The 22,197-nt window shown below is 35.5% G+C and overlaps 1 protein-coding gene across 4 annotated transcripts; it reads left to right on the top strand.

The window, feature by feature from the left end:
- The first annotated feature begins 593 nt into the window (after positions 1-593).
- On the top strand, positions 594-21,194 carry LOC100243013 (probable inactive histone-lysine N-methyltransferase SUVR2). 4 transcript variants are annotated; one of them, XM_019221322.2, is made up of 13 exons: positions 595-905; positions 1,900-1,937; positions 6,032-6,118; positions 6,262-6,497; positions 6,607-6,642; positions 6,752-7,370; positions 7,955-8,197; positions 8,327-9,192; positions 9,454-9,719; positions 12,599-12,665; positions 12,778-12,828; positions 18,590-18,683; positions 20,810-21,194. In XM_019221322.2, the coding sequence occupies exons 4-13, from the start codon at positions 6,315-6,317 to the stop codon at positions 20,836-20,838; spliced, it is 2,454 nt and encodes an 817-aa protein (XP_019076867.1). In that variant the 5' UTR covers positions 595-905; positions 1,900-1,937; positions 6,032-6,118; positions 6,262-6,314; the 3' UTR covers positions 20,839-21,194. The 4 variants fall into 4 exon arrangements, with proteins under 4 accessions (XP_059593966.1, XP_010652406.2, XP_019076867.1 ...); XM_010654103.3 differs by having other exon boundaries at positions 7,955-9,192; XM_059737983.1 differs by lacking the exon at positions 20,810-21,194 and having other exon boundaries at positions 594-905; positions 7,955-9,192; positions 18,590-18,771.
- Positions 21,195-22,197: the final 1,003 nt, after the last annotated feature.

Below are 22,197 nucleotides of genomic sequence, written 5' to 3'. Positions count from 1 at the left end.
CGTCTTTCAAAATAAAAGATTATTTTATTAAAAGGGTAAAAATGTAATTTTGGAATAACTTTTTATTTCGTTCGTTTTTAATAATTTTTGTTTTTAATTCACAATCCCCGTCCCCCTCAAAATAATATTCAAATAAGTGCTTTTAAGTAATCAATTAATATTTTAAATTTAAGATTAAGATTAAGATTAAGATAGCGTTTATTTATTTATTTAAATATAAAAGTTAAAATATTTGACTTTTTTATTAAATTAAAAATAATATATTAATATTAATTTAACTAAATTAAAGTTATTAATAATAAATTTAATTTAATTAAAATGGTTGATTTGGATTAATTTTAACCGAATGAAAAATTAAAATATTTTAATTTTTTTTATTCAGAAAAATAACAAAACCATGTCAGTTAGTCGTCGATGAGTAGTCGCGGTCACCTAAAAAACAGTAGTACTTTAGAAGTTATGATGGTAGGAGATCGAACTCCTGGACTTTTTTTTTTCCTTTAAATGAATTACTTTTTGCTCAAAATTCCAGCGTGGAAGCAGTCGAAACGTTCCCGGTAGGGGCGGTACATTACTTCCCTTTAAAAATGGGGAACACTAAACGGCCCTGCGCAAGATAGCAGCTTCAGGAGTTAGTAGTTAGGAATATCTCCCTCCACTGCCGCTTCCACCACCTTTGGCGCGTGGGCGCGTTCATCACAAGTGCCACTCTACACTCTCTCTGCACACGCGCATCGGCAGTGTGAGAAGCCATTTCTTCAACCTATAAATTGCCTCGCCACTCTCATCGTTCTTTCCTTACTCGCTCTTTCTCTCTCTGGAGCGATCGTTTCTTGTCGGTCCGTGCCCTACCTTTTACGTTTCGGAAGGCCGAGGAGGCTATAATACCCGGATTTCTTCGAAATGTTGGTAACCCTGGTTTCACAATCTCCCAGATTCTCTGCTTTTTGCCTTGTTTTTGGTTTTTTGAAGCATTTCTTGGATGAAAATGTCGTTTTATTGCAACACTTCCTTGACTGAGGGTTTTTGCAGCGTATTGAAAGTGTTTCCAAACTCTGAAACCTTTTCATTTTTATTTTTTCCATTTTTTTTGTTTATGCGAAACAATATTTCAACTCTGTTTCGAAAAAGAACCTATAAAAAAAAAAATTTTTTTAAATTCTGTTTCGAGTGTTTTTTATGCGTTTGGAAGTGTTTGAGTTTCATTTACATGTACATTAGTGTTGTTTGGCGACTGGAGTTCCTCTTGGAAAACTGCTTTTGACTTAGGCTATGTTTGGCTCCCGGAAAGTTTGATGAAAACGCACGGGGAAGAAAATACAAAAGAAAAGTAGAAGGAAGATAAATAGTGTATTAAAAATTTTAAAATTATTTTTATTTGCTATTTCAAATTCGATTTATTTATAAAATAATTTAAAAATGCAGTTTTTAACCAGTTTTAATTATATTTGATTCTATTTGGTATTTTTCATGGTACACCCAATGAGAAAATCATCTTCCTTATGTTCACCAAACATAACCTTAGTGGTTGTTTGATTGTGGAAAAGCTGAGGAAAAGGAAACGAAACCCTTTTTTTTTCTTTTTAATTTTTTTTTTATTGTTGTGATTTTTGTGATGGTTATTTGTTTATTTATAATTCAGCGGGAAGGTCGATTGGAGGCTTTTAGTCTCTGGAAAACTAAGAAAAAGTAGATGAGAAAACCTTGATATATTTTTTTAATGTAGTTTGGTTGAAGAAAATGGTGAACTCAAAGGTTAGCAATGATTGTATGACATGTTTAAAGAGGTCCATATTTGAAAACGTGGTTACTTTGATTTTCTACCTTCCAGATTTTCATTCTTAGTCTCGTCCATCTGAACTGTTTTTCTTATTTTTATTATTTGGGGGCAATTTTCAGGTTTTCATGGCTTGAATCAATTTAGAAGAAGTTTCATGGTAAGATAATTGCTAGCTCAGGTGTTTGTCTGCCCGTCTTTTTGAAGGTTGAATTCTCTTAGAAGATTGTGTTTATGTGCACATGGTGAATGTATTTGTTTGTGCCTGTGCCTGTTTTGCACTTTCAAGTTTTAGACTTTATTTCTTTACTGCAGAAGCTGTTTGCTTTTACTTTGGATTGAATTTCTTCTTTTGCTAGGCAACCAAGAATATATTAAATGTGCCGAATAAAAAGAAGGAGGTGCAATTCAAGCACATAGGGGGTATACAAAGGGAGCAAAAAAAACAAAAAAAAAAAAAACATAAGCACCACAAAAGAGCATACAAAACATCCTCCCTCTAACACACAGCCAGTTAATAAAATCTAACAAGGAACAAGGACTCTCTTAGGCGAGTCCAATGGAAAAGGGTACAAATAAAAGAGTCCTTTAAAGCTTGATCTAAGCATTGAATTCCATCGAAGTATCTTGGATTCCTCTCTTGTTGGAGAATCCAAAACAAGCAAAGAGAGGCTGTTCTCTAAATCTTTTTTCTATTTTTGCTAACAATACTTCCATGCCAAACCTTTAGCAAATCTTTCACAAAGAAAGGGAGGACCCAAGAATAGTCAGAAAGAGAAAATAACAAATGCCAAAGGCCCCTTGCCCTTCCACAATGGATTAGCAAGTGATTGGTGAATTCTTTTGAATTTATACATAAGCAACAATGGTTAGCTAACACCCATCCTCTTCTCTTAAGTTGATCTAAGGTTAGGAACCTTTCCCAAACAGCCTCCCAAGGCCCCAAGAGCCCCACACTAGCTTAGAGGGGAAGGAGTAGAGGAATTTCACCGAGAACTTCCCACTTTTGCTAATCTTCCAAATTAGGCTATCATCATCCTCCCCCAAGCCTCTTTATTGGAAGCAAAAGAGGAGAGACAAAAAAGAATCCTTTGAAGGAGCCTTCGCGCACCAAACATCAAGCCAAATGAGTTTCTTAGGACTCGTTTGGCAGTGATTCGTGTTTTCATTTCTTCATTTACAAAAGTTTCCTTTCTTTATGCTTTTTGATCTACCTTCATTTCATTCATAAAAATAGCCATCCTTGTATTGTTCAAAGGCATGAATATGTTGTAAATTGCATCCTACTTTCTTCTTGATTATCTATATCCTTTTTCATTAGATTTTGAAGTTTTCTCTTTGTTTTCATTTAAATTTCATATTTTGTGGTTTCTTCAAATATTTTGGATGTATGAGCACACTGTCCTACCTGTTGTAACTGAGGAAGGGAGAATACTATTTAGGTGAAGAAATGAATGGAAGCAATAAATGAGGCGATTTGGATGGTGCATCCATCTTAAATCAGTTACAAGAAGCGGTTTGATGTCATGCAGGTCTACATTGGGATTGGTGAGTTACTTGTGCCATAAATAGAATATTTGTAAAACTCAAAGAAGGAAATAACAAAGTGGGTATGAATTATGTGCACAAGTAGCTTCAACACCAAGAGATTCAGGAATTGGGGTAGAGGCTGGAAGTCACGACACTTTTATATTGACATGGCAAGGTCATGGTGAACAGTTGAATCAGAAGAAGAATCAATTGCAGTAAGCAAGAGAGAAGTGCAGTAATGGGCAGGGAGCTGGCTAGATGTATGTCTGTAATATAGAAAGCTGGTTAGAGTATAATAAAGCTCTTGCCTTCAGAGATCTTTTTGTGATTGTAGTAATGTGATTACTATTGTGTTCTTTTGTAATTATTTGTATTAACAGTATGTTGGTCTTTTAAGTGAAACAAGGTTGCATCCTTCATAATATGGTAGCATGTATGATTAATAATTAATAACAGTAACAAAAATGGAAAGAAAAATAAGAAACTACTAAGCCTGTTAAAGCTTGTAAAAGCTGGTGAAGATTATGCTCATATTCTATGAAGTTTCTGAAATTGTTGGAGAATGATACATGGAGTGCATATATTTGACCGAGTTACTGTAATATGATGGGAAATGTCCTTTTTTGAGGAAAAGAGTAAAATTAGAAGGCTGTAAATCATATGATTAGTCTTTTTTTATTTATTTATTTTTTCTTTTTTTGGCTATGTTCTCTTCAGTGAACTCATTCAACGTTTTCGGCAGTTTTACTAGTCCTGTTAAAAATGAACTGTCATGTGGAAGTGGCAATTTTTGGCTTGAAGTCAGGAAATTGTGTTTCGAAATAGCATTTTTGTCCATAATCTTGGTTTTCAGGTTAACATGGCAATTAAGCTGGATGCTAATCATTCTCTCCTTGGAGGGCAATAGCCTAGGAGGCCATGGTCTCCAATTTTAACCTATATATGCGCTACTTTGGCTAGCCTTAAATGTGAAAAAGCAAGTCTGCACCATCTGAGCTGTTTGAAATCTAGTTTTTGGCTGGGTATTGAACTTTCACTGGATGAATAGATGCATTGCCATTCTTTTGTCCAATCCTAGAAAACCTGATTTTTAAGTATCCTCTGATGGTGAAAATCTGGTGGTAGAAATGGGTGGGCTACATCTAAGCTGGCTCCTTTATGTGAACTTAAGCTCTTGCTTGATGCAACTATGGTAGGCACGAGTGCAATGTTGTAAAGTGTGTAATTTGATTGAGTTGTTTGAGTAGAATGTGCAAAAGATAATTTTTAGGAGTTATCTTTGTTAATATGCTTTAGATCTGCAAAAACTAGTTGTTTTGGTCTTATTAATATCTCCTCTGGTGGACTGCTTTATTGATGTTGCATCTTATTAGTGATATATGCTTAGTCAACGTCTTTACACCTGTATGTATCTACACAATGATTAAGTAATAATTTTGAATCATTTGTGAATATATTTCTTTTTGGTGGGCAACAATATGACAATAGCCTGCTCTATGTGTTCCTGTCTGAAAAGAAGAAGACACATAATGATGTGGGCTAGCTATACAATATATATATGTTTAAAATTTTATATTAAAGGTCTGGTATGTGTTAGTCATCATAGATTGTCAATAAGAACATGTCACATGTGATTCATTACTGTATGATTCTAAAAAGAAAATGAATTGAGGGACTTCTTTTAGGTTATGACCTTACTCCAAGACAATCTCAAAGATGTGTTAAGAGGATTAACTTTTCTAATTTAATGAGGGACTTATTTTAGGAGAGAAAATATTACGACAATCTCGAAGATGTACCAAAGAGATTAACTTTCCCTGTTTTCATCATGACATTCTTAAAGAAGTGCTAAAGAACAGGTATCCCCATTTTCACATCCTAGTTTGAAGCTTTCAACCTTGGATGAAGGTAACAACATCTTAGTTCTTGATTTCTTGGAGATACGATTTTTGTTTGCTAGATTTTGGATTGCATCAAAGATATCAGCTAATCCTTTTCCAAAATTAGGGTTTTTGGAATGAGTCAATCACAATATTTTGTGCCAAAAAAAAAAATTAAAAAAAATTGGCACAATGGCTGCAATGATTTCCTTCTTTTGGCATTTTTTTGCCTATCTAAAAAGGAGATCGGTGCAGCTATTTGTAGATTTTAGCAACTATATACTAAAAATTGAGCCAAAACATTAATATATTTGGTGCTTATTTATCAAAAAAATAATTGAGCCAAAACATTTTGATATTCTAGGTGTCTGAGAGAAAGAGATTTTTGGAAATTGGTTTCCTTATTGTGCAGAATATCAGATCTGTTTATGGAGTTGGGTGCTTTTTATATGTGGATTCTACAGTTGACCGACACCATGTAGTAGATTATTCAGACAAGTCTGCTGCTGTTATTTTAGAGGTTTTTGTGGGGGATTTCATGTCTCCCTCAGTTGTATCTTTGGTTGGCAAAAAGTTGCTTTTATAATTATATAATATAATAGAAGGCGTGTTAGCACTTTAGTTTTCAATAAGGCTAGTATTGGCTCTTCTATAAGATACCATGAAGAGGCTCTTTTGTGTCTCTCTTTCTTTATTCTTTGAGGAATGTTTCATACTACTTTTTGATTCATAATGCAATAAGTCTATTATTTCTCATAAAAGAAATTTGAGATTGTTGATTCCTTTTGTAGACTTTAATAATACTACTGTCTGCTATTTGCTTTCATAATTTTGCTATTTGCAGGTTCTTGTGGGTGGGTGGGTGGTGCTTCGGGTTGATCCATTTGGCAATTCTGTTCCCTGAAGATTTTTGGCTCTGCTGAGAACTGAGGTTTCTTTTGTCACACCTCTATTTGCCTTGTTCTTATATTCAAAGAATATCTGATGACTTTATGCATCTGATTTAAAAAAGTCTATTCAAGGAATACATAGATGATATTGTGCATCTTATTTTTCACGTATCTGAAAATGCAGGTCCATTTGGCAATTGGGAACCTTAGTGGGGGAAAAAGTGCCGGTGGTCTGAAATGGCAAGGAATCCAAGAGTTTTGGCAGCCTATCGTGCAATGAGGGCCCTGGGCATTGCTGAGGCAACTGTGAAACCAGTCCTGAAGAATCTATTAAGATTATATGAGAAAAACTGGGAACTAATTGAAGAAGAGAATTATAGAGCCCTTGCTGATGCTATATTTGAGTATGAGGAAACTAAGGTCCATTTTGCCCTTTTGTTGCTTAAAAGTGTGTGGTTTGTTTTGTTTTTCAATTATTTTCTTTTTATTTCTTTTTTATTTCTTTGATTTTGTCGATTTCATTTATCAGGTGGATGAACAGAAGAAGCAATCTGAGATAGCTGATGTATGTCACCCATTTCTCATTCTTGCATCACTTGTGTGTTTTTGAGATCGCATTCCCACTCTTCCATTTATAGCTGCTAACTAATTTGCTCTTTGACTTCATTGACTAGCAAGATAACATTTTGGGGGGAGAGACTCAGTTGCATGATGAGCCTGCTCGTCCCTTAAAAAGGTTGCGCTTAAGAAACCAAGAAAGTCAGGTTTCACCTTCTCTCGCAAATTCCAGCCAGACACTAGGTGGAGCTGTAATGAAAAGGCCTAAATTGGAGGATGCTGAACAACCTCAAACTCTTGCTGAAAGGCAACCACAGGGTATAGCAGAGACACCTGAGCCCAGTGTTGGAAACATAAGACCTGAACTGCATCCTGTTTCATCACCACAGGCACATCTTGTAAACAAAGGAAAGCAACCTGCTTTGCCCCAACCCTTGGCAGTGCAGGGAAGATCTGATTTATCTCCAACATCTGCTACAAAGAGGGCTGAATCTGATCTTCTTCATACTCAGCAACGCCTCAGAGACAAGGGAAAAGAGCCCCTGTCACCCCAAATTGCTGCAAAGGAGAAAAGATCAATTCCTGTCAGATCATTCCACCTGAATGCTGAGCCTGGCATTATTCTTTCGCCAAAACAGAAGGTGCATGATACTCCTGCCTTAATGAAGCCTAAAGATGAGCCATTTACTGATGACATACTGCAGCTTGAGGTTCCTATTGCTGTGATCCATCCAGGTAACTTGCTATTGTCTCTTGCTTAACTGAGTTTGTTGTTCTTAGGTTACCATTGTGTTAAAACCTAATTTAATGATTTCTAAATTGCCATTTTATATGTCTGTTGAAACTTATTAATGTATTTGTACGTTTTCATAATCAGCCTACTAATTATGTATCCACAATGACAAAATTTTGAACCATTGGGACCGGTAGTAATTTCTGACTATTTTGTGCATGGTTTTTAATGGTAAAAGTATAGGGTTTTGACATTGTAAATAGAAAAGGAAAAATAAATTAGAAAGAAAGGATCTGAAAAAGGAAAAGAAGTTAGAATAAAACTCCCAAGTGTGTGTAGAACGTTCATAGAATTTTTCTGACAGTAATTCCTTGCTCCCTATCTCTTCGTTACCTACTTGTGAAGAGCAAAGTGAAGTTAAGAATGAAAAAGAAAAAACAATTCTAGGACAGGATATACCAAAATTCATGTGACTGTGTTAATCATCCAAATCAGAGGCATAATGGTCTTGCATTTACCTTGTTATATATTATACTGCAATTCATGCATTTTTGATGCTTTTCTTTGTTTTTATTGACTTTTACAGATCCATTACATAAAGGAAATTTACCTGAAAATTATTCTACCGGAAAACTAGATGGCCCACAACCCCCTGTAAACAGTCGTGTAGATGGAGAAGATGAAGTTAATGGTGGTCCAGCTTCGTCAAGCGGAGCAGGGACCAATTGTGAGCTTGCAAACATCTCAAATCTAGAGATTGCTTCCTCTCCCTTGGGAGAGGTGAAGATTTCGCTGAGTTGCAACTCTGCTCTTGGAAAACCTGATTTCCGTATGCCAAGTCTTGATACACTTTTAAAGTTGGTAGAAGATAAATGTCTAAGATCGTATAAAATTATTGATCCAAATTTTTCTGTGACGAAACTGATGAGAGATATGTGCGACTGCTTTTTGGAACTAGGAACTCACACTGAAGAATCACATGAAGGATCAATAAATACGACACCAACTGGTGATTTGTTGGGAAAATCTACTGCACCAGATGCTGTAGGTTCCTGTGGGGATGAGGAAAATTTTAGCATGTCATCTTGTATAACGAATGGATCATTCAAGATTCAATGCTCAACTGAGGTGGCTGTGCCTCAGATTCCAAGATTACTTTCATCATCTTTGAATGGCCTGGGTGATCACATACAGCTCGATAGCAAAATTACTGAGAACAGTTGTAGAGAAAATGGCCAGGAAAAGGAAACAAATGGTCCCAATAATGCAAATTCACTTAGTCTGGTGGTGGTTCAACAGCGTCAATTAACTCCTGATGATATAAGGTTTATCCATGATGTTGATGACATAACAAAAGGAGAAGAAAAGGTCAGAATTCCATTGGTTAATGAAACCAACAGTGAGTTCCCAACACCCTTTCACTACATATCCCAAAACCTAGTTTTTCAAAATGCCTACATGAATTTGTCTCTTGCTCGGATTGGGATTGAAAATTGTTGTTCAACTTGTTTTGGTGATTGTCTATCTTCTTCAACACCTTGTGCCTGTGCATGTGAAAGTGGGGGTGATTTTGCATATACATTAGAAGGACTAGTTAAGGAAGACTTTTTAGAAGAGTGCATTTCAAGGAATCGTGACCCTCAACAGCACCAGCTTGCTTTTTGTCAAGAATGCCCTCTTGAAAGATCCAAGGCTGAAGATATTTTAGAACCATGCAAGGGTCACATTGTGAGGAAATTCATCAAAGAGTGTTGGAGCAAATGTGGCTGCTCCAAACAGTGCAGAAATCGTCTGGTGCAGAGAGGCATAACTTGCAATTTTCAGGTGAGAAATTGATCCTGGGATATTGTAATATTGCTGTTAATTGGTATTGGGACTAAATTATTTTCAAATTGCTAGTTTTCAGCTAAATCATCTGTGTGATATGTTCCATATTTTATGAAAATGTTTCTTGACTGCTATTCAAATTTTATGCTCAGATACTCATATGTTGTACATATTTTGGGAAGACTGCCTATTCAACACCCTCCTGTTAGTTACATACATTTTCTATGATTAATTGACCAAGGATTTTCTATGTTTTAGGTGTTTTTGACTCCTGATGGAAAAGGGTGGGGTCTTCGGACCCTAGAGGATTTACCAAAAGGTTCTTTTGTGTGTGAGTATGTTGGGGAAATATTGACTACAGTGGAGCTGTATGAACGAAACATGCAAAGTACCAGCAGAGGCAAACAAACATACCCAGTGCTCTTAGATGCTGATTGGGCTTTGAGAGGAATCTTGAAGGATGAAGAAGCTCTCTGTCTAGATGCAACATTTTATGGAAATGTTGCAAGGTTTATCAATCACAGGTAATTCTTTTAGAAACACACAAACACTTGCCTAAATGAATGTTGCCATATTTCTTTATCATTGTTTATTTTTTTTATTTAACTGGTAGTGCATATGTCAATCATATTTTTGGTTTCATTGCTGAAGGTTTCATTTGTCTAACACAAAAGAGATGGTCTTGGTCCTTGAGGAAAGTGTTCTATTATTCTATTATTCTCTTATTGATCCTTGTTCTTTTCACTGGCCTTTGGAATTAAAGGCCATGTTATTTTGGGAGCTCAAACCTGCAGAAAATTCATTGTCTTTCTTGGACCATTGCTTTTAAGAGCATAGAATTTTTTATATATTGAATAAGATCAAGGAAATACAAGGCCCATTCTTCTAGTACGTATTTTAGGAGGATTTTCTCTATTAAGGAGTTCACACATTTCTCATTTTCACTTGGGGATCAAGCTCCTATTGTTCTGAGTACTTTTGATGAATCTAGGGCAAAGTGAAAAAAATGGTTGCTTTTATATAGACTTTCCTCTATTAAGGAGTTCACACATTTCTCATTTTCACTTGGGGATCAAGCTCCTATTGTTCCGAGTACTTTTGATGAATCTAGGGCAAAGTGAAAAAAATTGTTGCTTTTAATATAGACCATAAAGGTAAACTTGTGTTTTCCAGATTAGTGGTTGAGGGTGGCTAGATCAGAAAGAGGGCCTTGGAGGTGCAATGAGTTGTTCCACCATATTCTAGATGTTGCATGCATTTTGGACTGTTCTTTCTCTTGGTCTTCTTGTTTGGTGAATAATGTTGTTGATCTTTTAGCAAAGAGAGAAGCATTGTATCAGGTTTATTTTGTAGGGGATTTTTTAACTCCTTGAGGAATGTCAAGTTGCTTTTCCTTGTATGTTTTCATGTGGTGATGCAGTGATATATACTCATCCTTATTCTTTTGGAGAAGTTTTCTCTATCTCTTCTTTTGCTCAGATCTTGTCTACTTTGGAAGGATTCTTCATCCTTCATTTGTACTTTTAAATTCATATCAATGAATATGTTTGTTTCTGATTTAAAATATAGAAAAAAATAGATTAGTGGTTAAGGTTGATTCTGTTAGAGCTGAATTTTTAACTCTCGCTGGATGTCTTGAGGAATGCATGTTTAGAGGATTTGGAACATTATTCTGGATGCATGATGTGGTTTGAATGTCTAATGATAAGCCCAAACCTTGTCTCTTCCATCATAGTTGCAGAGGGATTGTGGTTCTGCATGTCATGTTAGGAACCACTTATACAGTGGATTGATTGGGAAGTAACAGAGTTTGACATGCTTGCTGAAAGAGAGGTTAGGATGGGTTAGTGTGTGTGTGGTGGGCCCTTTATATAGTGGATTGTGGTTTTGTATATCATGCAGTGGACCCTATATACAGTGGATTAATAGGGAAGGAAACATAGAGTTGGTCTTGCCTGCTACAAAAGAGGGGTTATTGTGTTGTGTGTGTCTTGGTGTGGCTGGGAGGTTGTGGGCGGATGTTGGTATTGGAAGATGAGTTGGGATGGCTGGGATGTTGCTGTTGGAAGAGGTTTGGAGCCCTGGCTTTGGTGTTGTAAGGTGGGGTGGGAACAAACCATGGAATGGAACCAGAGAAAATAGGAAATTTTACCTGGGAAAATGCATATGTGAAATGAAAGGACTAGTCATTTCTTCTAATGGACTTGTCATTCCATCTTTAAAGCATCTGTCTCATTATTTTCAGAAGTTTCTGGGTAATTCCAATTAACACAAAAGGAGCCTACTTATCCTGGACCACTAGGAAGCAAATGAAAAGGCAGTTGAGTCACTCAATAACAAACCATGGAATGGAACCAGAGAAAATAGGAAATTTTACCTGGGAAAATGCATATGTGAAATGAAAGGACTTGTCATTTCTTCTAATGGACTTGTCATTCCATCTTTAAAGCACCTGTCTCATTATTTTCAGAAGTTTCTGGGTAATTCCAATTAACACAAAAAGAGCCTACTTATCCTGGACCACTAGGTAGCAAATGAAAAGGCAGTTGAGTCACTCAATTAGCGCCTGTAAATAATGATTAATCATAGTCCACTCCCGGCCTTTCAAATGATCAATAATCAATTTTTTTCTGCCATACTGCTGTAAAAAAAAAAAAAAAAAATGGTTACTTTTGGAAGGCTGAAGATCACCATGTCTCTAACACTAGGAATGTGTTTATCTCCTGAAAACACCACCTCGAAGTAGTATTTTTACTGAAAGCCTTTTTTGGAGTCTTCAGCCTTACTCTATCATTTCCTTACCAAGTGGATCTATGCTCGTGGGTAACTTACACAAAGGACTTCAACATGCCAATCTCCCCCATCCTTATCTCCTCAGGTTGATTGTCTCCATGCTCTGTTGGAGAGCTATAATCCTACACAAATGATTCCCGCTCTGCCCAGACCTATAGAGGTCTGGAAAACTCACCTTAAAAGGCCTAAGCTCTTCAGCATGCCAAATCGCCACTCTGCCCATTCTCCAGCAAAAGTCAAACCAATCTCGCTGTCTTGTATTTTTCTGTCTTCTTGCCAATGAAGTTCCTATTCTTGTTAGGGAAAACAACAATGATTATTTCTGCGCAGGTAATCTTTGTCAGGTTTGTGACATAAGCATATTGTGTTGAAGGATCAATTGTCCTTTTATATGTTATTAGTTTAATTGTTTCTATTGATTTCTCATGGTCTTGCTTTCTTGGTCAGAGGGTTTAGATAACTATGGCATCTTTGCCATTCTTTCTCAATTGACTTCTATATATTATTAATTTAATTGTTCCTGTTGTTTTCAATATCTTTGTCATTTGTTTCTCTTTATCCAAGTGCATTTTGTTTCAGTATCTTATAAGTTCATATTTTATGCTTTTAGGTGTTTAGATGCAAACTTAGTTGAGATACCAGTTGAAGTGGAATCCCCAGATCATCACTACTATCATGTATGGAATATTAGAAAATTTATATTCTTTTTACTGCCTCCTTTATTGCTAGTAGTTAAAACAACTTTTACAGTAGCGAATCTTATGGAGTTCTTTGTTTTCCATCTCGCAGCTTGCACTTTTCACAACAAGAAAAGTAAATGCTTTGGAAGAGCTGACTTGGGTAAGTAGTTTGACCTGTTTTATTACTACTCATTTGAAAAATATGGTTTATCATAGTTTTGATGGTATGTTTTATCCCTCTTGAATCTGGGTGTATGGATATTAAATCTACTAGTAAGACGCTAAAACAATAAAACACTAAACACATCATGAATGAAGTGAAAACTCAGTTGATGTTGTAAGTTTAGAAACCATGATAGAAACTTTTTGTTGCAACTACAACAATAACTCAGGTTAACCCAAGTTGATGTCGATACACAGCCAGCCACTCACATATCCATACACTCATACTTACCAATTTTATTAGTGTAATGTTGAATTCTTTCTTTCTTTCAACATCATAACAGGGCCATATATAGGCAACTTGTGCAACAAAGTATCCATACAAAAGAAAGCGGCTAAACTATAAGAATGCTTTGTTAACTATAAGAATGACTCAGTTCCCGGCAGAAGGGGAGGAAAGAACAGTTGGGAATCAGCACAAGTTTGTCATTGAAGCTACGCATTCTTTCCTGGAATGGAAGAGGGATCAATGAGGGGGAGAAGTGCAGAGTCATCAAGTCAATGATTCACTCACACTAAGTTGACCGTGTTCGTCTTCAAGAAATAAAGGTGTAGCAAATTTCGGACCCTTTGGTGAGGAGCTTGGGCATGGGGAGATGCTTAGAATGGGGGGCAATGGAAGCTAGAGGTCAATCAGGGGGTATTTTGGTATTTTGGGGCAACCAGGTGCTGGACCTTATTGAGATGAGAAGGGTGCTTTCTCAATCTTCTGCTGGTTCAAAAATTGTGAGGATAATTTTGTTTGGATGTTTATAGGGGTTTATGGCCTTGTTTTTGACTAAGGAGAGGGAAAATTTCTAGAATGAATTGAGTGATATTAGAGGTCTTTGGAAAGATACTTGGTATGTGGGAGGGGGCTTTAATGTTGTGAGGTTCCCAGAGGAGAGAAGGAATTGTCAAAGGAGTTTGGCTTCTATGAGGCGCTTCTTGGAGATAGTTGAGGACCTAGAATTAATTGATCTTCCTTTAACTGGAGGTTCTTTCACTTGGTGTGGTGGTTTAAATAATAGACTAGCTTCTATGGTAGGCCGTTTCCTTGTTTATGAAGATTAGGAGAACTAGTTCAATGGTTTGCTCCAAAGCATCCTTCCAAAACTTGTCTCTGATCATGCACCAATCCTTCTTGATGGTGGAGGGATTATGAAAGGAAAATCACCTTTCATATTTGAAAACATGTGGCTGAAGGTGGAAGGTTTCACAGAACTGGTGAAAAGCAGGTGGGAAGTGTTCAAGGCTAGTTGAGCCATATTTTGCTGGTCAAGCTAAAAGCCTTGAAGCAGGATCTTAAGGCTTGGAATAGGGAGGTCTTCGGGAATGTTTCTACTAAGAAGCTAGCAACCTTGGCATAATTGGGATATTGGGACTCTCAGGAGAGGGAAAGGCCTCTTACAAAGGATGAAAGGGAGGTTAAGAGGGGGGTGATGGAAGATTTCAAACAATGGGCAGCAATAGAAGAAATCTCTTGGAGACAAAAATCAAGAAAACTATGGCTAAGAGAGGGGGATAAGAACACGGTTTTTCATAAAATGGCCAATGCTAGAAGAAGAAATTTTCTGGCCAAGTTAAGAGTGGATGGTGAACTGCTAACTGATGAGATCAACATTAAAGTGGGTGTAGCAAATGCCTTTAGCAGGATTTTTGCTGACTAGGGGGATTGGAGGCCAAGCATCAGTGGGCTGAACCTTGACTTCTTGTCTAGCGTTGAATCAAAAGCACTGGAGATCCCATTCTCTAAGGAGGACGTCCTAGCTGCCTTGTCCAGCTTTAGTGGGGACAAAGCCCTCAGTCCGGATGGCTTCACCGTGGCTCTTTGGCAATGCTGTTGGGGCTTTTCATAAAGTGAGGTTATGAGGTTCTTCAAGGAATTCTATGATCTAGGGTCTTTCTAGAGAAGTTTAAATATCACTTTCCTAGTTTTGATACCAAATAAAGTTTTTTTTTGGGGTGGGGGGGGGTTGGGGTTGGGGTTGCATTGAAGATCTAAAGGACTTTAGACCAATTAGCTTGGTAAGAGGGTTATACAAGCTTCTAGCTAAGGTCCTTGCTAATAGACTTAAAAAGGTGGTGGTGAGCAACTTAGTCTCGAATTTTCAGCATGCTTTTGTGGCAGGGAGACAAATCTTAGATGATGTGTTGATAGCAAATGACGCCATTGATGCTAGAATTAACGACAAATTGAAAGGAATCATTTGCAAGCTAGACATTGAAAAGGCTTATGACCATGTTGATTGGAGTTTTGTTCTTGCTCTATTGGAGAAAATGGGGTTTGGATCCAATTGAATTAAATGGTGTATCTCTATAACTTGTTTCTTGGTTTTGGTCAATGGATCCCCTTTAGGTTTCTTCCAAAGCTCTAAGGGGTTGAGACAAAGAGACCGTTTGCCCCCCTATCTATTCATTCTAGCAGTGGAAACTCTCTCTCGCATTTTGCTAATGGCAAAAGAAGGGGGTTTTACTGATGTCTTCTTGGTAAAGGGTAGAAATGGTTTGGGTGTGGAGGTCTCTCATTTGTTATTTGCAAATGACACACTGATTCTTTGTGATGCTAGCAAAAAGAACTTAGAATACTTGAATTGGATCTTCATGTTGTTTGTAACCTTATCAGGACTAAAGATCAATATGGAGGAAAGTGAGTTGATACCTGTTAGAGATGTTTCTAACTTGGAGGAGCTTGCAGGGATTTTAGGTTGCAAGGTGGGTGCTTTTCCTACCACTTATTTAGGCCTACGCTTGGAAGCCCCTTACAAGTCCTATAGGGTTTGAGAAGGAGTGGAAGAACGCTTTCAAAAAAGGCTTGCCTTGTGGAAGAGATAATATCTCTCAAAGGGGGAAGGGGGGAAGAGGGGGGAGACAGAATCGTATAAAGAGCACGTTGTCTAACTTACCTATCTATTTCATGTCTATCTTTGCCATCTCGAGGAGGATAGCTGTGAGATTGGAGAAGATGCAACAAGATTTTCTATGGGGAGGGGAGTCTTTGACTCACAAATCTCATTTGGTGAATTGATCTGTTTGCTACATGGAAAAACTAAAAGAGGGTTTGGGCATAAAAAATTTATCCATTCTAAATAAGGCGTTGTTAGGAAAATGGTCTTGGAGATTTGTGAGAGAAAGGAACCTCCTTTGGAAATAGGGTATTGTAGGAAAGTATGAGCAAGAAGGAGGGTGGTGTACTAAAGAGGTGAGAGAGGGGTATGGTGTTGGTGTGTGAAAGACAATCAAAGGTGGATGAGAGGCGCTCAATGATAGAACAGGGTTCAGAGTTGGAGCCGACAATGGGGTGAAGTTCTAGATAGACAAGTGATGTGGGGACACTGGTCTAAGGGATTTGTTTCCAATGCTTTATTCTATAGCATCCTCAAAAGATGCTTGGGTGGCTAACATTTGGGTGGTTGTAGCATTGTCCCTAGGTTTGTTAGACAATTACATAATTGAGAGCTTAATGAAGTGGATGTATTTTTTAGGAGATTGTATGAATACTCCATTAGGGTGGACTTTGAGGATGCTATGGTGCGGCTGGGATCAAGGAATGACACCTTCTTTGTTAAGTCTTTTTACCCCTCTTTAGATTGTAGGTGAGTGGAGCCTTCCCTCATGATATAGTTTGGAATTCTTAGGCCCCAATGAGAGTTTTTTTTGCTTGGGAAGCTACATGGATTGGGATTTTGACTCTAAATCAACTTAAAAGGAGGGGTTAGAGGATTCCTAATAGATGTTACATGTGCAAAGAAGATGGGGAAACAAGTGATCATATTCTCCTTCATTGCACAAAAGCACTCATTGTGTGGCAGTTGTTTTTTGCTTTATTCGATGTATAGTGAGTGATGCACTCTTCAATTAGGGGATTTCTCTTAAGCTGGGGTGGCTCTCTGGTGGGAGATAAAGAAAAAAGGCTTGGAAGGTTGTTCCGTTATGTGTGTTCTAAACCATATGTAGGGAGAGAAATAGGAGAGTCTTTAATAATTGTGAAATTATAGATCAAACAATTAAAAATTCTTTCTTGAATCTTTTTTGGGATTGGGTTAAATTGTATATTGGGGGTGGCTTTTTGTTGATGTTAGGATTTGTGGATTGGTTAGGCTCTATGTAGGGCACATTTGCTGGTTTTTGTGTTTTCGCACTTCTTTTTGGGTATTGTGGCTGCTTTGTATACATTGTGTATACCTTTTTTTATTTATTATACATATTTTTTATCTATCAAAAAAAAAAATTGTATAAATGTATAAAGATTTCATGAGGGATGAGGAATCCTCCCACAACTATACAAACCCAATCTAAATCACTAAAAACCTCTGCTATACAAGGAGATTTGTACAAAAAAAATTGATCACAAAAGCATGTACCAAAGGAACTTCTCTTGAAAAGACAGCTAGGCTCCTCTCAATGGTGGCCCAACCCTAGTGGTGTATGTACCGCACACCAACTGTCCCTATTACTGTTGTCAGATTTGAAGTTGCATCTCATCCCTCCATTTCTCCAAACTTCAAAACAGAAGTCCCTTTCTCCTGTACTTGAAGCCTTCCAAAAGCACTCTCCTTTTCGTAGCTGATTATTTTTTTCATTTTAATTCTGCCATCTTCTTTTACAAATTAATAGAGATGCTTTTGTTTCTTACTCTTGCCTTCCATTGATATTGCCTTAGGAAGGACCTTTTCTTGCCTTGGGATGCTTCTATGCTCTTCTGTTGAACTATCAATTGTTCCCAAAATTCTTTCTCAAGATTGACTATAAAAATCCTGTCCCATTGTAAGCATGCAGCTCATCTTTTCTCACTGTCACAAATCTATAAATATATTTGTCTCATTGTAAGCATGCAGTTCATCTTTTCTCACTGTCACTAACATTTATTAGTTTGAGCCTGTTTGGTGCTACTGTGGCTTTTAGGAAAGTGGTCCTTTGATGAGAGTTTTATGGAGAAGAGTGTTCTATCCAAAGTTTTTTCTTTTGTTCTTTGAAAACAGTTTGAATTCCTCTTTTTGCATCCTCTTCTGCAAAGACATCTCAATATAGTGTTGCTGAAAAGATCCCTTACAGCCCAAAATCTGCTTTTAAAAAAAAATTCTTTGATGCATAATCAAACATGCTTTCAGACAGTTAAAAAGCTGCACCCAAAAGGCTGCCATCTTCTTTCTCCTTATGAACACACTTCATGTGGGGAATCCTAGCTGCTGGAATAGATTTCTGTTATGATAGTGTTATCTTTATTTACCCCTGGTTTTGCATAAATATGCACAACTTCATTTTGACATACCTTTCGATTTGTACTGTTTATTGTGTCCCGTGTGCGAGGATGCAATTTTGATCTTTGTTTTTTATTTTAAGGAAAAATTCTGAATATTTGTTGGCAAATATGTCTGATTATCATATTCTTACTGTCTACTTTTAAAAGTTAAACATCTTTGAAATATAAAGAAGTAGAAAAAAAACTGTACCCTATCTATGTCTTTCATGTCTAAATGCAGAAAATTTATCCAATCAACAATTCACATCCACCAATCTAATTAAATGAGTAACATTTATTCATCAGATTCCTTTCCCTTTATTGTATACATGCAACCAACAGATCTCTACCAAAGCTTATTATTTTTGTATGTTTGCTGATATTAAAAAGAAAAAGTATGTTGAGTTAATTAATCCATTTATAAAATGAAATTGTGGGAGTCTATATTTGTAAGCAGCTCAAGTTAATGTATTTGCAGGATTATGGCATTGACTTTGATGACCAGGATCATCCAGTTAAGACATTCAGATGCTGTTGTGGTAGCAAGTTCTGCCGTAATATGAAGCGCACAAGTAAGTGTATCTACTCTTCAATTACCAGAATCTAAGATGGTATTTAGTTTTTTGTCTAAAATCCAAATAGACCTGTATTTGACTTGAATCTGAATAGAGTTTATTGATGTCTGATACTTTTGAATATTAAGGCTTTGTTTGGGTAGACTTCCTGTTTTTTGTTAAAATAATAAAATCTTCTCTATAAAAAATAGAAATTCTTATATAAAAAGTATAAACTATATATATATATATATATATATATATATATATATATATATATATATATATATATATATATATATATATATATATATATATATATATATATATATATATATATATTTTTTTTTTTAAATGACAAAAAGCATGTATTAAGAGACCCCCAAAAAGGGAGCGCACCCAACGTATACAGACAATATACACAGAATAAACCAAAACAAGCACCAATTAAGATAGAGATATCCAAAAAAATAGTGCAAAGCTAGCCACAATAAAGAGCATCTAAGAAGTTCAAAAGAGAGGGGTTCTCCAATTCCAAAGGATCTTGGGACCACTCTAAAAGGGATTGAATGAAAAAATCCTTCAATCTTTGATTTGACAATTCTTCATCTTTAAAAATCCTTAGATTGTGCTCTTTCCAAATACCACCAAGAGCCAAACGCCAAACTGTTCTTTTCTTCTTTTTTAGCCCTTTACATTTCCATTGTTGGAGATGATTTCTCATTGAAGCTGGAAACACCCAAACCAAACCAAAGACTGCTAACAACAAGGTCCAAAGCTCTCGTCTTGTCACAATGAATTAGAATGTGATCAACTCATTCTTCACTATCTTTACAAAAGCTACATTGATGATCATGGACCATCCCCTCTTTATTAACGTATCTATGGTTAAGATCTTCCCCCAAACAGCTTCCCAAGCAAAAAAACGTGTTCTAAGAGGAGCACAGGATCCCCAAAAGTATAGACTCATCTTATGTGTTTAAAAATTACTTTCAAAAACTTTAAAATTTGAGGTATTAAAACATTTTTAATCAGTTTTTTAAAAACCATTACATTTTCAATTTATACCTCTAAAGAGTTCTTGTATTTTGCATAAAAGTTACTACTATTTATTGCTTTTAAAAACAGATTATTTGAATACCACTTACGTTATGTCGTTAAAATTTATGCGTTTAAGAGTTCATGTAATAGTACCTTATATATAAAATGTAGTAATTATTGTATAAAAGGTATGGACTTACCTTGTGTCCTTAAAAATTAAAATTAAAATTTGAGGTGGTAAAATTTTTTAAATAGATTTTAAAAGCTATGATATTTTTAAGGTGAGTCTCAAAAAGTTCTTGCATTTTATATGAGTCATTAAAAACAGAAAACAAGAAGTATACCCAAATGACACTTAAGTTGTTTGTTTTTATTAACTTTTTATTTTTGTTAATGTATGATTACTATTAAGTGTTAGCTTTAAATATGTTTATGAACTATAGTTTTCTTGAGAATATAATGAGTTGCGAAGCAAAAATAGGCTGCATGTGGTTGAATTTTGCTTTCAGTTTTTGGAACATTGTGGATTTAATTTAGATTAATTTCTTTTCCAAATCATGAGTTTTATGTTGCAGGTTTCTTTTTTAAACAGGAATTTGCAAGAAAATTTTAGATCCAAATTTGCTCAAAAATAAGAAAGAAAATGGACAAAAACAAAACTTATTTCACTCGTATTCAATTTTGTGATAATGAGAATGTTGCTAATCTGTGGTAAATTCATTTGTCATTCAAATTGCATAAAAATGAGGTGGTTTGATTTATTTGTAAGTTAAAAATTACCCTAAATTTTCAAAAATGACGGTAACAAGCAAACAAGGCCTAAGTTTGTGTATCCTTGTTACAAGAATATGTTGACTGATTGCTCGAAGGATATTTTGAGGTATCTATCTCTTGGAAGCATTCAACTTGATGAAAGACCATGGAACAGTATATTTACCTAATAACAAAAAGTTATTTTCCACTTCAACCATCCACAGGAACTATGTCAAATTTTCATTGGTTTGTTCAATAATATGCCAATACTCGGGTCTTGTTTAGCATGAAATTTTCTTCTTGAGAGTCAGTGCGCCACTGCTACTAACGATTATTAATCTGTGGTGCAGGGTCTAGGTCTGCATTAAGTTTGGGATGAATGGAAGTAATGCTATTTTGACATTAGAATCCTTTTTGCCGCAGTGAAGAGAAATACCTATGAAACCAATTTTGCTGGACTGTATTTTCTGGTACAGGCTATCATCCTTCTTAATTGACTGGGCTTTCAGAAATCCTTTTATAAGTATTGCAGGTTGTTGCTGTACAGGATCTTGTGTATGGACCATACATGGCCCAAGCTGTTTAGCAGTAATTTAACGGCTCTTGCCAGCCACGCACACAATGGGCTGTTGCGATCAATTCTCAGGTTCCTTGTACTCGAAACTAAGAAAATGATCTTTTCCGCATCAGCTGAACTTTTTTCTAAAAGATATAAATGTTTTAACCTTTCTCACCCTTCTCTGATTCCTCCTCTTTAATATTTGAATTTCCACAATCACCACTTCTATCTATCTAGGAACATGAACACATTAAAAAAATATTTTAAAATTTTATTATCTTTTTTATTGGTAAAATAATTTTTATATATTTGATCATTTTTTAAATAAAGAAGATTTGGTAAATTTTATCAGCTAATAAGTAACTCTCCTAAGTGAATTAATAAGATTTAGGATTATTTAGGTGAATTATATATATTATTTTAACTAAATGATATTGTCTTTAAATTTCACTTGTCACTTATTTATTTGTAAATATATTTTTTAAAATTAAATATAACAGTTTCATATGTCTCAATGTAAATCTAAATTTTATAAATATGCATTTATTTGTAATTGATTGATAATGTTCATGTGTCAGAGTGTGTGGAAGAATTTAATAGGATTGGAGTTAAATTTTCTAGATATATGTCATTAATCATTCCACATGCCAATATGTAAGATGTGTGTAAGCAATGTTCTCAGTGGTATAAAAGACAAACAAAGAAAATAATGAGCAAGCTGGTCTAGACCTTGTATAGTTAGTGTCAGTGTTGTGTACATTTAGTAAATTGGCTTGTATATGTGTGAAAATGTATAAAAAAATAAAATAAAAAATTGTATTTGACGTTTATATATGTATGTAAATAATGATTTGTGTATTTAATAATATTTATAACATATATTATTCTATATGATAACGCTCATTTTATTTTTATATTTTTAAGCAAAAATATCATATTATATTATATCAAATACCTTTTTAAATATCTATATATATATATATTGTTATGTCCTATTTACTATTTAAATTCTCATATAAATATATAGAATTTTTTTATAAAAAAATATTATAAATGGATTTTAAATTATGCAATCCGATCAACTCGATTAACCGAATTCAATCTGATTAACCTTAGTCTAACCCGATCAACTTGAGTCTAAGCTAAACAATCTGAACTCAACTCAAGCTTATAGTAATG

This window comes from Vitis vinifera, chromosome 7, assembly GCF_030704535.1.
Source record: "Vitis vinifera cultivar Pinot Noir 40024 chromosome 7, ASM3070453v1".
In the NCBI taxonomy this organism is placed as follows: Eukaryota; Viridiplantae; Streptophyta; class Magnoliopsida; order Vitales; family Vitaceae; genus Vitis; species Vitis vinifera.
The sequence above is the reverse complement of the archived record's forward strand: the minus strand, read 5'-3'. Positions and strand labels throughout refer to the sequence as shown.